At 38.0% G+C, this 13942-nt stretch overlaps 8 protein-coding genes across 8 annotated transcripts; 3 read left to right on the top strand and 5 right to left on the bottom strand.

The window, feature by feature from the left end:
* Positions 1-195: 195 nt before the first annotated feature.
* On the bottom strand, positions 196-2337 carry BRETT_003383 (uncharacterized protein; the record flags this gene model as incomplete). The annotated part of the gene is made up of 1 exon (XM_041281893.1): positions 196-2337. One exon carries the CDS (start codon positions 2335-2337, stop codon positions 196-198), a length of 2142 nt encoding a protein of 713 aa, XP_041139684.1.
* Positions 2338-2881: 544 nt separating this feature from the next.
* BRETT_003384 (uncharacterized protein) lies at positions 2882-4087 on the top strand (the record flags this gene model as incomplete). Its single annotated transcript, XM_041281894.1, has 1 exon — positions 2882-4087. The coding sequence occupies one exon, from the start codon at positions 2882-2884 to the stop codon at positions 4085-4087; it is 1206 nt and encodes a 401-aa protein (XP_041139685.1).
* Positions 4088-4377: 290 nt separating this feature from the next.
* BRETT_003385 (uncharacterized protein) lies at positions 4378-5553 on the top strand (the record flags this gene model as incomplete). The annotated part of the gene is made up of 1 exon (XM_041281895.1): positions 4378-5553. One exon carries the CDS (start codon positions 4378-4380, stop codon positions 5551-5553), a length of 1176 nt encoding a protein of 391 aa, XP_041139686.1.
* A 42-nt stretch (positions 5554-5595) lies between these two features.
* On the bottom strand, positions 5596-6384 carry BRETT_003386 (uncharacterized protein; the record flags this gene model as incomplete). The annotated part of the gene is made up of 1 exon (XM_041281896.1): positions 5596-6384. One exon carries the CDS (start codon positions 6382-6384, stop codon positions 5596-5598), a length of 789 nt encoding a protein of 262 aa, XP_041139687.1.
* A 301-nt stretch (positions 6385-6685) lies between these two features.
* BRETT_003387 (uncharacterized protein) lies at positions 6686-8527 on the top strand (the record flags this gene model as incomplete). The annotated part of the gene is made up of 1 exon (XM_041281897.1): positions 6686-8527. One exon carries the CDS (start codon positions 6686-6688, stop codon positions 8525-8527), a length of 1842 nt encoding a protein of 613 aa, XP_041139688.1.
* A 127-nt stretch (positions 8528-8654) lies between these two features.
* On the bottom strand, positions 8655-11435 carry BRETT_003388 (uncharacterized protein; the record flags this gene model as incomplete). The annotated part of the gene is made up of 1 exon (XM_041281898.1): positions 8655-11435. One exon carries the CDS (start codon positions 11433-11435, stop codon positions 8655-8657), a length of 2781 nt encoding a protein of 926 aa, XP_041139689.1.
* Positions 11436-11800: 365 nt separating this feature from the next.
* BRETT_003389 (uncharacterized protein) lies at positions 11801-13120 on the bottom strand (the record flags this gene model as incomplete). Its single annotated transcript, XM_041281899.1, has 1 exon — positions 11801-13120. The coding sequence occupies one exon, from the start codon at positions 13118-13120 to the stop codon at positions 11801-11803; it is 1320 nt and encodes a 439-aa protein (XP_041139690.1).
* Positions 13121-13359: 239 nt separating this feature from the next.
* BRETT_003390 (uncharacterized protein) lies at positions 13360-13836 on the bottom strand (the record flags this gene model as incomplete). The annotated part of the gene is made up of 2 exons (XM_041281900.1): positions 13360-13625; positions 13695-13836. The coding sequence occupies 2 exons, from the start codon at positions 13834-13836 to the stop codon at positions 13360-13362; spliced, it is 408 nt and encodes a 135-aa protein (XP_041139691.1).
* Positions 13837-13942: the final 106 nt, after the last annotated feature.

The following is a 13942-nucleotide window of genomic DNA, read 5'->3' on the forward strand; positions in this document are numbered from 1 at the left end:
GATCATTGCAATTGGGTTGAGTTTAGTGGTTTCAGCGTTCGAAATAGTCGTGAGGTTTCTTTTGATTCATAACGATTAGGAATGCGCTGCATTTTCATAAGTACCTTTTTTTTTCTACGTGTTTAAATTAATGTTAAATCATATTATTTATTAAAAAGGCAACATGACTTAAACTATAGAGCCAACAGACGTGATTTAAAGCCTGACCTTATTTCTACCGTCTGGAATGCTGAAAAACACACGCTCACCATTCTTGTCTGAATCTAAGCGGAAGAATGCTTTTCTTTCAAACTGGATGATGTCATTGACCTTCAAGTCGTTAACATTGGCATCGGCAAGAGCAATGGCAGTAAATTCAGTCTTTGGCGTTAGGAAGTCTTCAAAGTTGTCACCTTCATCAAGCTTATCCTTGGTGATCAAATGATCAAAGTCTTTCAAAGTGACAGGTGTTGTCTTTTCGGCGGTCAGCCAGGTGAGCTTTTTCTTGGTCTTTTTGAAGTCACCCTCCAAGTGTAGCTTGGCAGCGATTGCCTTCACAATACCACTATCATCCTTCTCGATCTTTTCAATGACACAGTTACCCCAGTCCATAAGTGTAACCTCTTCACCTTCCTTGAGATCTTTGGCATCGTTCTGCTCAAGTAAGATGTTAGAAGAGTACCAGACATTCTTCGTACCCAACTTTGGATTCTTCTTGTGCTTTGGTTTCTCGACTGCATGTAACTCGGGACCGTTCGTCAAAGTAGTAGGAACAATATTCTGCTTGTCCAAAGCCGTCAATCTAGGAGCAATTGGATCAATAACCTTCCTATTTGAAGACCAAATGATATCCCAGTCCAAATTAATAATGTTCTTGGAAGGACCCTGGCCAAGAATGAAGTTTCTAAGACCTTCAACAGTCATACCTCTTCTCATGACACCTCTAACGGTTGGGAAACGTGGATCGTTCCAGCCTGAGACTAAGTTTCTGTCAACAAACCACTGTAACTTTCTCTTGGAAAGCAAGGTACGAACGAAGTTGACTCTGGCAAAGTCCCAAACGTACACCTTTCTAAGATGCAAGGCATCCAACATCCAGTAATACTGAGGATTTCTGTCTCTGTACTCGATGGTTCTAAATGCATGAGTAACACCTTCCAAAGAGTCGACAATTGGAACGCAGAAGTCATAGATTGGGTACATCTTCCATTGAGAACCAGTTCTCTGATGAGGTGTAAGGTTGCATCTGTAGATTGTTGGATCTCTTAATGCCTTGTTAGGGTTTTTGTAATCAATCTTTGCACGCAAGCAATTCTTTTGACCTTCCTCGGTGGCATTCTTCATTTCCTCGGTGAAAATATGAAGATTCTCTTCAACTGTACGGTCACGACGAGCAGATTTAATTCCATCCATTCTTTCTGCACGCATCTGCTCCAATGGAGTGTCATCACAGTATGCCTTATCCTCCCTGATCATCTGGATGGCGTATTCGTACATCTTATCAAAGTAATCTGAGGAATGGGTAACTTTGTCTCCAACTATTCCCAATCTCTTACAGTCTTCTAAAATGGCATCCTCAAACTCGGTGGTCTCCTTGGAAGGATTGGTATCATCAAAACGTATGATCAATTTTCCATGATAAGCCTTGGCAATGTAATCATTCAAAATAGCAGCTTTGGCATGACCAATATGCATATATCCAGAGGGTTCAGGTGGGAATCTGGTGACAACCTTACCATCAACAGCATTTGGCAAGTCGATATCAAAGTTTGCCATGTGAACCTTCTTTCCCTTCTTGTGTTTAGCCTCTTTTTTCAACTCGGAAAGGGCCTTATTAACAGCTGAAGCTGCACCGTCAAATCTGTTGTCAGACTCCAAAAATTGATACCATCTAGAGACATTGATGTAGACGGCATTTCTAATCACAGATCCCATGACAGGGTTGGCACGTAGGCATCCCCAAGCTGCAATATCAGCAAGAGTAATCTTATATCCAATGATAAAAGTCCTGAAGTTAAGGTGAGCATCAAGTTTCGCCAAGTCTTCGGAAAGAGCCTTGAAGTTTCTGACAGTCAATTTCTCAAATCCAAATTTCACCCACTTGCCAGAAGCCTCCTTCTCCAAAATAATATCAGGAAAAGCGTCAGCCAAGGCATTCAAAATATCTGTGGCGGAAGAAGCAACCACAGAGTCATCCTTAAGAAGTTGACTGGTGGCCTTTGTTCCTTCAATAACTTTTCCTCCTTCATAAACGACATTAATTGAATCAGCCTTCTCACCATTGATAAGTGAAGAGGCAATAATGGCAGGATAGTCCACAACCTGGGACTTGCCGGCAATTTTAAGAGTGTAAGACATTTTTTGTTGTTAATAAATGACACAAACTTGTATAAATGATATGAAAAACGAAGTCAAAGGATACTGCGTATTATTGGTGAGTGAGATGGGGGATTTATATTTGACAACTAGTAATATTTTTCACCGAATTTTTTTTTTTTTTTTTTTTTTTTCACATACGACGTATTTCAATTTTCTTAGCGGCTACGTTAGCGGCTAGCATTTTTAAAAAGGTAGACAAGGGCCGCCTGTGATCTATGCTTTCTTAATAACATAAATTACACGCTCGTGCACTTCAAACTTGAGTAATTTTCTTCAAATATGTACTTCTGAATAGTAGTTAGTCTCTAAATACAGATCATGAGTAATTAGAAATTTATATTGCTGGCATATTTTCGAGAAAATATGGTTTGCATCCATACACCATAATATAATGTGAAAAAAATTAGGAGTTTTATATATCTTTCAGTGTAAAGTCTCTAACAGATTATCATGCCAACCATTACATCTCGGTGAAATACATGTAAAATCACATCATATCCTACCTCCTACGTCAAATAAAGAAATGAGCCTTAAACTTTATCCTCTTTCGGCCGTTTCTCAAACAACAACGGTCCGACAGCCCAAAGAACTCATATGCTTTTCAAGAGACATAGAGAATAAAATTCATCTGGACGATAGTGAATTAAGGTATTACTACTTGCCAGATCATGATCTAGATACACCCGGTGGTATAGATCTTAATGCCGGATATGCACATTTTAAGAAAAATCCAAAGGAGGATGTTGGTGAACTCGAAAGCCTTTTAAAGGCCGTTGAATCATACGAAAAAGCTGTTGGAAAAAAAATCCCGGTCGATATAATAACTTGGCGAGGATTGATGAGGCAGCTTATGATGCTTCCATATGAGAGCAGAGACAAAATTGTTTTGAATATTGTGGTATTGGATAATCAGCTATTTATACAATCCGATGTTGCCACTGTTAGAGCATCCCGAACTCTTCAGGAGTCACATCAGACCGAGCTCAACAAAAAGCAGATGTATTCAGGTTATAAGTTTGAAACCATAGCTAGCTTGGACAAGGTTTGGGCAAAATGTTCTAGAAAACGTGTTGAGAAAAGGTTTAAGCATAAAGTTAATAATATTGAGCAGTACTGCTCAGTCGTTCGTACAACCTTTGGAACGACGAAGTTGTTGATGGGAGCAGAAGTTGATTGTGCTTGGGATTATAAGCCAGATATCCATGATGTACAAGAAGGCTCTGATATTAATCCGTTGAATCATTACGTTGAATTAAAAACCACTGGTGTGGTGAACTCTCCAAAAACCTGTGAGATATTTGAAAGTAAGTTACTGCGGGCATGGGCCCAATGCTTTTTAGTTGGAATTCCAAAAATAATTTACGGTTTCAGAGACAAAGACTTGATTTTGAGATCGATCGAAGAGTTTAAAACGGAAGAAGTGCCCCTTGTTTTAAAGAACGGATTTGCACAAAAAAGGGAAGCGACTGGTGCAACAAATAAGTGTATGCATTGCCTCAAGTTCTTCATAGGATTAATTAACTGGCTCAATGAGAATATCCAAAAGAGCGATTCGACAAAAACTTACCGTTTAGAATACGATCCAATCACAAATAAAAACTATGTGCATTTGAGTGAAAATGACGAGCAGACAACGAAAAAGTTATTGGGCAAATATGAAGGTCCAAATGGAGGAATGCTAACGGACGAATTCAGGGAGTGGAGACGGAAACTTAGTGAAAAGAAATAAATGAGCCGTCATATTGGTATTCTACATTTTTGGGATACTTTCGTGTATGTCTTACTTTAATGTATATTAGACACAAAATGGTAGTCTTTCTGTCAATGGTAAACAATTCAATTATCGTAGTTTTTTTTTTGATGCTTTTTTGTTATGTTTGAAATAGTATTGCTCAGTGCAGTGCACCCCACTTTTTTTTTTCACGCACAATGTTTACATGCTTCTTGTATGCTGATTCTTCCCTTAATATTGACTTTATGCAGATATAATTTTGGGACTTAATAATTGTAAACACTGGTATGCCATTACCATTAAGCAACGTTAAACAGCATGGGAATGTTGTTCTACAACTTTATCGGGCCATCCTAAGAACATCATTACATCTTGAGGCCCCTGGTTTCGACAAAATAGCTAAACTCAAGCTTCTTAGGGAAATTCGCATAGCATTTAGGAAGCAAAAGAATATGAACAGTTCTTTTCAATCCAAAACACTTCTGAAAAGGGGATATTATTGGAATGAGACTTTTTGTAAGTGGTACCAGTGTACGGCCCAGAAAATAGAGACAGATAAGAATTATTCGACATTTCTAAAAAAAGTTAATCCGACTCTCTGGAAACAGAAGTTTTCCGACAAGAAGTTGGCTTCTTTAAGTGATATTGACAGATTAATACGGGAAGATGCTTTGAATCATGTGTTGGACAATGATGCAATAGAAGATAGGAAATACAAGAGGAAAGTTGATAGCTGGATAAAGATGTACATTAAACGAAGACAGGTTGCTGGATTGATACCGTCGAAATCAAAGCTTGACTCGACTTATGTTAATAATATTTTAAAATCGAAAGTACTTTTTGATATGAGGAGGAAGGTGCTTGTACGAGTGGCAGAAAAACTTCAAAAGCCGTCCACTGCCGGACTTAAAACAGTCAGCGGAACCTCTAATAACATATTTGTAATAATGACACCATGGAATGCAAGATTATTCACCGAGAAATACAACTTTATATATAAGCAACGCAAGAGACATGACATGAATGTGTTGGATCAAAACAGTTTAAAACATTATACAGAGAAATGGCTTCCGTTATATGAGAGTGAATTACAATGGGAAGCTCGAATGGCAGGGGAAAAAAAAAAGCATGACTTTGAGGAACTGTCAAGTGAATGGCATGAGGTATTCAACTCCTGGAACAAGAGAATTTTAGATGCATCGAATAAGATAGAGGATGACACAAAGGATTACAACCGCCGACAGTATTGCTTATATCAAAAGCTGAAGCCAAAATTTGACATCTTGTACAGTGCATCCCAATTCAATATGAAACGACTTGAAAGAGTAATTAAGGCTAAACAGGTTGGCGCATACACAGATATTGTTGGTGATAATCTTGGCGAGCTCATGAAAGCACATTACTTTAGAGACCCATGCCAGAAAAGCAGAAGTCAAATGTGGGGTCTTCGAAATATCAAATAATATATTTGTTCATAGATAGGGATCTTCGAAAATGCATTATATTTAGTTTAACGATCTCAACTTATCGAGATGATTTTCATTATCATGCTTGTATGTAGTATCCGATTCCTGAGGACCTTCCTTTTCAAAGATTTGAATGTTTTTTGCAGCATCATCATTCTTGGAAATACCACCATTTACTCCGCTGTTTTTGAGTTCATATTCTTCTTTTTGTTCGTTTGTAAGTATTTCATCATCTATTCTCATTTTGTCCATTAGCTTCATGAGTTCACGTACAGCCGGTGTCTCTTCACCATTCTCCGTCTTCTCCTTCACTTCGAAATATTCTTCTAGTAGGACAACCGAGCTTTCTGGCGTTTCTGTCGCAAATTTAGGCTTGTTCATTTCAGTTCTCATGAACAATGCCTCGGAACTTAGTTGATGACGGTAAAACTCAGATGCTTGATAATGTCGCTTGCAACAAAAGCGTGATGTGTAATAGTGTGGCATCTTAAGCTTGATCAAAAGCTGATTGACTTGCTTTGGCTTGATTTGCGACGAGTTATGATATTTGCATAAAGGATATCCACAATAGTGGTTTGTCACACGTTCTATCACCAAGTCGTCGTATGCCTTCCTAGAAAAATACCTTGAGAGTAGTTTTAGTGTGTCTCTGTCACAGTTACCCTCCATTAACCTTTCAGTAATTCGAAATGTCAATGTGTTAGCTTCTTTCGGGGTTAGAAGCGATTTATCGGCATAAGGACTTAACAGTGCATTAAATTTATTTAGTCTGAACGTAGAGTCATCATTTGATGTATATTTTCGTAATTTGTTCATACTGGCATTCATTGTTATTACTCGATCATAAATCACCAATAGTACGTGCCTTTTTGAAAAGAAAATATGTTCTAAGATGGCATTGAAGTTTTTAGTTTGTGATCCAATCTATTATCTTCCAAATCACATTCATTGGCTTTCTTAGGCTTTTAATTTTTTTTTTTATTCATCCGCATACTTTACCTCCAACCCGGTTTTCAACGAATAACATTCGTAGAATTCTTCTATTAGATGTCACACATACAGATTTCTTATTTATATTTCTTGGCATATCTTCAATTATTATTACAGATAGTTAATTCATAGAAGATCAATGACAGATGAAAGGAAAGATCAAACTCTGGAAAAATGTGGATGTCCTAAAGAAAAGCCAACATCTATAGATATCCTGTCATATTCAACTTCAATTGATGCATACTGTGAAAATAAGTTGACACCCAGAAAAAGTGTGGACTCTGCAGTGAGCTCTAACTTTCCTTCAAAATCATATCACCGTGCCAAATATAGATTTATGCGATCAATTGTAAATATCAAGAATGTTTATCATAATGTTGTTAAGGCTGATTTTAAAGAAATGTTCAATACTGAGTTTGGACTACCTGAAGAAGACAGTAGTGACAAAATACCTGCTGCAAGTTCCGGTAAATCTGCTCTCTCTGGAAGCTCAGAACTGTTACTTTCTTACGTAAAAACACCTTTTAGGTTAGAGGGTTTTATGCTATTGGGGTTAACATACAGTTTGATTGTTTTACTCAAATGGTTTGCAGTTGTGCCCTCTAGGTTTCTTACATATAGTATATGTGCTTTGCGATCAGTTGTCAAGGACAAGAATGTGCGGACTTCCCTTTTAACAAGCAATCATTGGTCCAGTATTAACAAATATAAGAACGATGCAATATTTGTTCTCCTAACTATTTTTTCGCTATTAATGCTCACTGGTCTTGACGAAAGTAAAATATATCATAAGGTCAAATCAGGGACATCAATGAAACTTTATTTTATGGTTGGTCTTCTTGAAATAGCAAATAAGCTACTTAGTGCAGTTGGTCAGGACATTATTGAATTGCTATTTAGAATCAGCATATTAAAGCTTACAAAAGATAAAAGGATCCGTTTTGTTCACCATGCTCTGCTCAAATTCGTGCTGGTTGCGCTTTTATCAATTCTTTATCTTACATTTCATTCTATCATAATGGTTTACCAGGTTATGGCACTTAATGTTGCTGTTAATTCTTATTCAAATGCTCTTTTAACTCTTATTCTCTCTAGCCAGTTCAGCGAATTGAAAGGATCTGTTTTCAAACGAATCGAACGAGAAGGATTATTCCAGCTGGTCTGTGCAGACCTAAATGAAAGATTTATGTTATTCACCATGCTTTTGGTTATATCATCCAGAAATATGCTTCAGCTTGTTTCAAATGGAGCTTCACTTTCTAGCTTATTTGATAATCTTAAGCCGAATTCATGGTATTCAGATCTCACCTTCTCAAAATCGCTTAATGATTGGATCGGCTTTTTAGTAGGTCCCTCTTTTGTCGTAATCGGCTCCGAAATATTGGTCGATTGGCTGAAGCACACATATATCATCAAATTTAATAAAATCAGACCACGCGTATACCGAAAATATGCTAGTGTTTTGGCTAAGGATTATCTTGCCGATTTTGAGTTTTCCCATTCTGATGAACAAGATAATCATCCCATTACAAAGGATATTCCTGAGATATTAATAAAAAGAACCGGTCTTCCTGTATTCACACTTTGTGTGGTACTATTTAAGATGACAATATTCCCCTGGATGGGATTTGTTGTGGACTCTGAGAATATATTTTTATCTGTTCTATTAGTGATCATGATTCTAATTTTATGTTCCTTTCTTACAATATGTTTTAAAATGGTTCTAAGTTTGATCTTGGCTGAATTCTGCAAAACTTTCGTCAGTCTCAAAACTTCAGGGCATATAAAAGAGGATTATTTTCCGGGAAACCCAAATGTTCATCTATCAGATGCTTCAGATGTCCGTAATGAGTTTTATGAGGCGGGAGAAACTATTCCGTTGTCTTTAGAAGATAAAAGAAAAGAAAGAATCAAGAAGGATGATGATGATAAATTGGACTCTGTAACAAGATTTGAGATGGTGGGGAAAAGGATATGGTAAAATGATGTCATGAAGTTACGCATATATCTTTAAAATTATATATCGACGAAAAGCTTTACATGTTCTGATAATGTTTGTAATAACTATATCAAATAAGATATAATATGAAATCTAAGAGATTAGGCATTCACCAGTTAGATAATGTCTGATAAGTAGTGTATATCATCATAATAACCCCAGTGATTATTATTGTATAGTTTGTTATTTGACTGATCAGGCCTATTTTTCTGAAGCATTTGAGGTAGAGCATTGATGGATAAACGTAAATTAGAGGGACGCATGTGAAGCTTCCAATAAGAGAAACAAATCGATCAAGATTTGAAGATCCAAGATATGCAATCAAACAGGTCATTATGACCATGAACAATCGTAATATATTTTTTAGCCATTTGATCTTGTTACTAACCTTTCCCGAAATAAGGCCTTCATCGTTAACAATGTGCTTCACATAATGAGCGGCCGATTCAGCCGTCGGTGGAGTTCTAGTTGGTGAAATATCACGGTATTCTGTTTCGGGAGATATGACAGATTCATATGATTGTGGATTTGTGTTTATTAACGAAGATAGAGCCTCTGACTCCCTGCGAATTTTCTTCGTCCATTTCTTTCTATCTTTATGAAACAGATACCTCTCAACAATTTTGATAGCTGGAAATAGTTGAATTGGAGCAGAAAGCAATATTGCAATTGTATAAAGAAGCTGTATGGTAAATGAAGCAGCGTTCTGCCTGAAGTTCATTAGAATCACTGTTTTAACTTTCTCACCAAAGCTCAAATATGCCAAAGATGGTAACGTCACAAAAACTATTGTGGTAATCACTATCACAGCAAACAATATACTGTCAAACTTCTCCGGATGGCTCATCGACTCCTGGATTGGTATTAATAATCCGATTCCCTCATATGCAAAAACAGCCGTGCCTATGAAAACCGGCCAAGTATCTGGTTTAAATAATGATGTTTCAGCAATACCATTCACTGCAAGGTGATAAGATGATTCAAAGTAGATGTACAGTAACCCAAGAAATATGAAGAGATCAGCAATAAGCGCAGTCACTCCTAATTTTCCGATTTTCCTTGTAAAGGAGATGGGTATGAAAATAAGTGCTTGAAGAGCAATAAATAGACCTATGCCATATGTGCCATTCCCCAACGTGTCTGCCAAATATTTGAGGTTCTCCGCGACAAATACAGTATATGTACTAGCGAATCCCACCTGAGACAATGCAATTGAAATCAAAATTAAAAGTTGGCATCGAGGTCCAAAAATCTTCTTTCCAGCTTCACCATAGCCCTTAACTCCCACAGTACGAGTAATATTGATTAAGATAACGAAGCAGTAATATGAGACAACAGAGAATGCAAGTATTAAAAGATTGCAAAACAAGAGTCCACCATTCGAGTACGATTTCGGTAGGAAAACCACACCAGTACCAATGAATGCTTTTAAAAGGAGAAGAAATGACTTTGCCGTGCTGGTTTTTCCTCCTTTCTTCTCGGATAACGTCTTCAATTTCATATGATTGCGTCTGTGATGTTTCCTCTTTGGCGTTATCCCCATTGCTTTGTTCACAGAATCCGTACGAACAATGGCACCGGGAATTTTACCCGATGTTCCCAATGAAGGAGATGATGCTCTTCCACGACGAACGGTTGCAATTGCTGATGTATAGAAGTGTGAAGGCGAACCTAATGGTGTTATCTCGTTAGGGTTTACGGATGAATTCTCATCTAACGCTTGCTCATTGTCGCTAGCGAGAGCTTGCTCATAGCTGCTTAATGATGTTGTTTCATCCGAGCTCTCTCCACTTACAGAACTGTAGTCTTGCTGGCCTGTCTGATCTATCGGCCTTCTATGAATGTGTTTTTCCTGTTGATCTTCACTTTCCTCGTCCTCAAGGTCTTCACCTGCAAAATGTCCATACATAGCAAGAAATTCAAAAAAATTTCTGGTCAAAAAGTCCTGTTTCTTTCTATGTTCACGTGGTCTGTATCTCTGTCTTCTACGCTCGCTTGTAAAGCTCCTTCTAAACCCCCCTGGAACAAGCATATCCTTCACTGACATGTGATCATCATTCCGCAAAGGTGATTCCTGAGTTGTGCCCTCAAGGGGATTGGCACCACTAATAGTACTTCCAGAACTAACCACTCGACGAAGAGCCTGTGCTTTTTTTTGATTGTTCACCCACTTATATATTCCACGAGTAACATCACCACCTTTCAGCTGGAGTGAGTCAAATTGTGGTTCCGGTTTTGGAGATTCTGTATCACCCTTTTTCTGATTAGCGCTTTGCTTTGATATCTCAGACTGCTGTACCAAATGGCTCTCCACCGATTTGAGCAATCTGGGGTCTACCAGAGAGCCGTGATTTATTGATTGGGTATCGAATGTTTGGAAACTTGAACTCACTGTTTCACCTTTCTCATCTCTTTCATTTGTTAATGAGTTTGATATCTGACTGCTTAGAAGACTATGATGGCTCACTTTACTTCCTCTCCGATCCCATTCTGTTCCTTTCAACTTTATTCCTACATTTACGTCCTTATTCTTAATGGATGTGATATGTGCTCCCGAACTCACACTTCCTGGAACAGAATATACCTCTTTAAATCCACCAGCAATTGTTAGTGGATGTGAATTTTTTACATCAACTTGTGTACTCCTCCGCTTTGTATCGATTTCCTTTCCTGATTCAGTCATATCCAATGCATCGCTTGAACTTCTTAGAGGTGCTGATATTCGGTCCTTGTTTACCACATATTTTGCAGAAAAGTTTCCACTAGCAAAAAGATTCTCCTGTTTATCAGCACCTTGTCTGAATGATTTCACTGTTAGGTTCTGATTAGTCAAAGGGCTTGAATTATCGTCAGTTTTATTCTTGTCCCCGCTGCCTGACAATGACGACATATTCAGAATTGGTTTGACCGCTTCAGTTGTCAACACTGTATTTTCCTTATGTAAGTTCAAATAGCAGCTTAGAATAATAGTACGTTTCCTTGATTGAACTTAACACCTGCTTAATAATCATCTAATTGACTAGGCAACAAAATACCTAATTTCCCCACCTCCTCGTATTTGACAGCAACAGCAAAAAAATAAAAAAAATAAAATAAAAAATAGGTATCGTTAAAAAGCCGATCTCCTTCCTTCATTGCAATACAATCTCGCACTGTTACACGTCTCTAATCAATTACTTCCAATTGTTCTAAAAAATGCGGTTAATACATCGTTTACGTATGTTATTGAAGAGCTATTTACGATCGCATATGTTTCTAAATTTTGCAGCTTGTTAGCGCAGACAGTAGTTCCGAATCTGGATGGATAGGAAAAGCCAAATTGTCTCTGTGAACAACATACTCAGAATCTGAGTATTCAAGCTTGGAACCAATATCGCAACTTTGAAGCCCTTTAATTCTATCTATCTCCGTTGAGGAATAGTTGGGACGACCTTTTCCAATTGGGTAGGTTCCCTTTGACCGGTCAAACTTTCCTTGATCGTCCTTGAAGCCTAGTTTAATCTGAACGCATTCCATTTGATGAAATGTTCCCTCGACAGCCAGAACACCTGCAGGTAAAAGGCCTGCTCTTTTATGCCTGGTTATGGCCCTGTAGCATCCAAGATCCACGATAAGTGCTCCCTGTGGCTTCAGCCCATGCAAAAGCCAAAATTGCCTATTTTTTATTGTATTCTTTGGTTGTCCAATAAATCTGGTATGCATTGGAACGTGACTTTCCTTCATTTTTGTTAACTCGTCGGCATTTTCCACCCCAAACTCTTGAGGGTCTTGAATAGGAAAAGTTTTATCCGATTCCCTAAGGTTTTTGTCTTCTTTGCAACTGTACTTCACAATCTTTAGCATGTTCTGAGGTGTTTTGGAGTTACAAATTACCGTCGTAACACCTGCATTCGTTGCTAGATCGGCGGCAATCAATTTAGTCTTCATTCCACCCGTACCAACACTCGAACCCGCTGATTTAGTATTCACGTCTAAACTGTTCATATTTTTCACAAGTAACACAGGTCTGGCATCAGGATTAAATCGTGGATTGTCTGTATATAAACAGTCAACATCTGTCAAAAGAAACAAAAAATCTGCGTTACACATTCCAGCAGTGATGGCCGAAAGTGTATCGTTATCACCGAATTTGATTTCCTGAGCAGAAATAGTATCATTTTCATTAACGATCGGAATGATGTTCATATCTAGCAATTCTTTGAGGGTATTTTCGGCATTCTTGAACTGGGAAAAGTCCATTATATCATTTCTTGTTAAAAGAACCTGGGCAGTTGTCTGATTTAAATGAGAAAAGAGTTCATCCCACATCGAAATAAGTTCACCTTGCCCGATAGCTGCAAGTGCCTGCTTTGCTGCCAATTTTTTTGGTTTACTTTCTATTTTCAGCTTATTCATACCAACAGCAATAGCTCCGGAAGAAACAAATACTATACGATGTCCTTCTCTCCGAAGTTTCACCAATGTTTCCACTAGAAGCGACATGTTTGCAATCCTTGGTTCTCTGGTATGCTCATCAACGATTGATGATGAGCCTAATTTCACAACAATAGTAAAATGTTCTGCTTCGTTTGTCATTTTTATAGTGTATATTTTCACCGCTACGGCGTCTCTTAGTTGAGTTGATGGGCCTTCCTCTCCTGACGTTCTGCTGTCTTTCTTTAACTTTGTCGAATACGAGTATAATAAATCTCGACGAAATGACTAACTAACCTGAACGAAACGGCCCGAAAAAATTGATTTCAGTTTCTCGGCTCAAGCATTTGTGGGCACATCTCTACACCATATAAGACAATGTTATGACGCGTTTTCCATAACTACCCTAACGTTGAAGAAGATGATAATGATGACGATGTCTCCACAGTTTGTTGATTGCTCATTTCCTGTTCATCTGTCGTATCCATTCCGGGGCTTGGATTCGGGCCACATCCCACTATTGATGCATCGACTCCCTGATTGACCGGAAGACTTTTGTCCGTATGAAATGGTTGTCTACACATTGGACACAACCCTCTTGAGGTATCTGTTTCAAGCCATTTCCAAATGCAGTGAAGATGAAACGCATGGTGACACATCCCAACAACTATTTTTGTGATTGGTTAGTATTGTTATTCTTAAAGTAAACTACAGTATATCCATGAAATATGCTTACCTATAGGGCATTGATCCCCGGGATATTTGCAGGCAGGACAAGCACCATCAAATGGTACACGGCAAATACCACAAAGCTCATCTTCAGGAACGTCCCATTTCCATGAATAAATTCCGTATATCTGGTCAACCTGAATCTTCATGATATGATATCCTTCTGAGGTTTATTTGTCCCAATTCGAGCCAAGTGCACTGAATTCACACACCCAATAAAATTTACTCTCTTGTTTATTTGAATTGATGGTATAT

The sequence above is a fragment of the Brettanomyces bruxellensis genome, chromosome 9 (assembly GCF_011074885.1).
Source record: "Brettanomyces bruxellensis chromosome 9, complete sequence".
Lineage (NCBI taxonomy): Eukaryota > Fungi > Ascomycota > Pichiomycetes > Pichiales > Pichiaceae > Brettanomyces > Brettanomyces bruxellensis.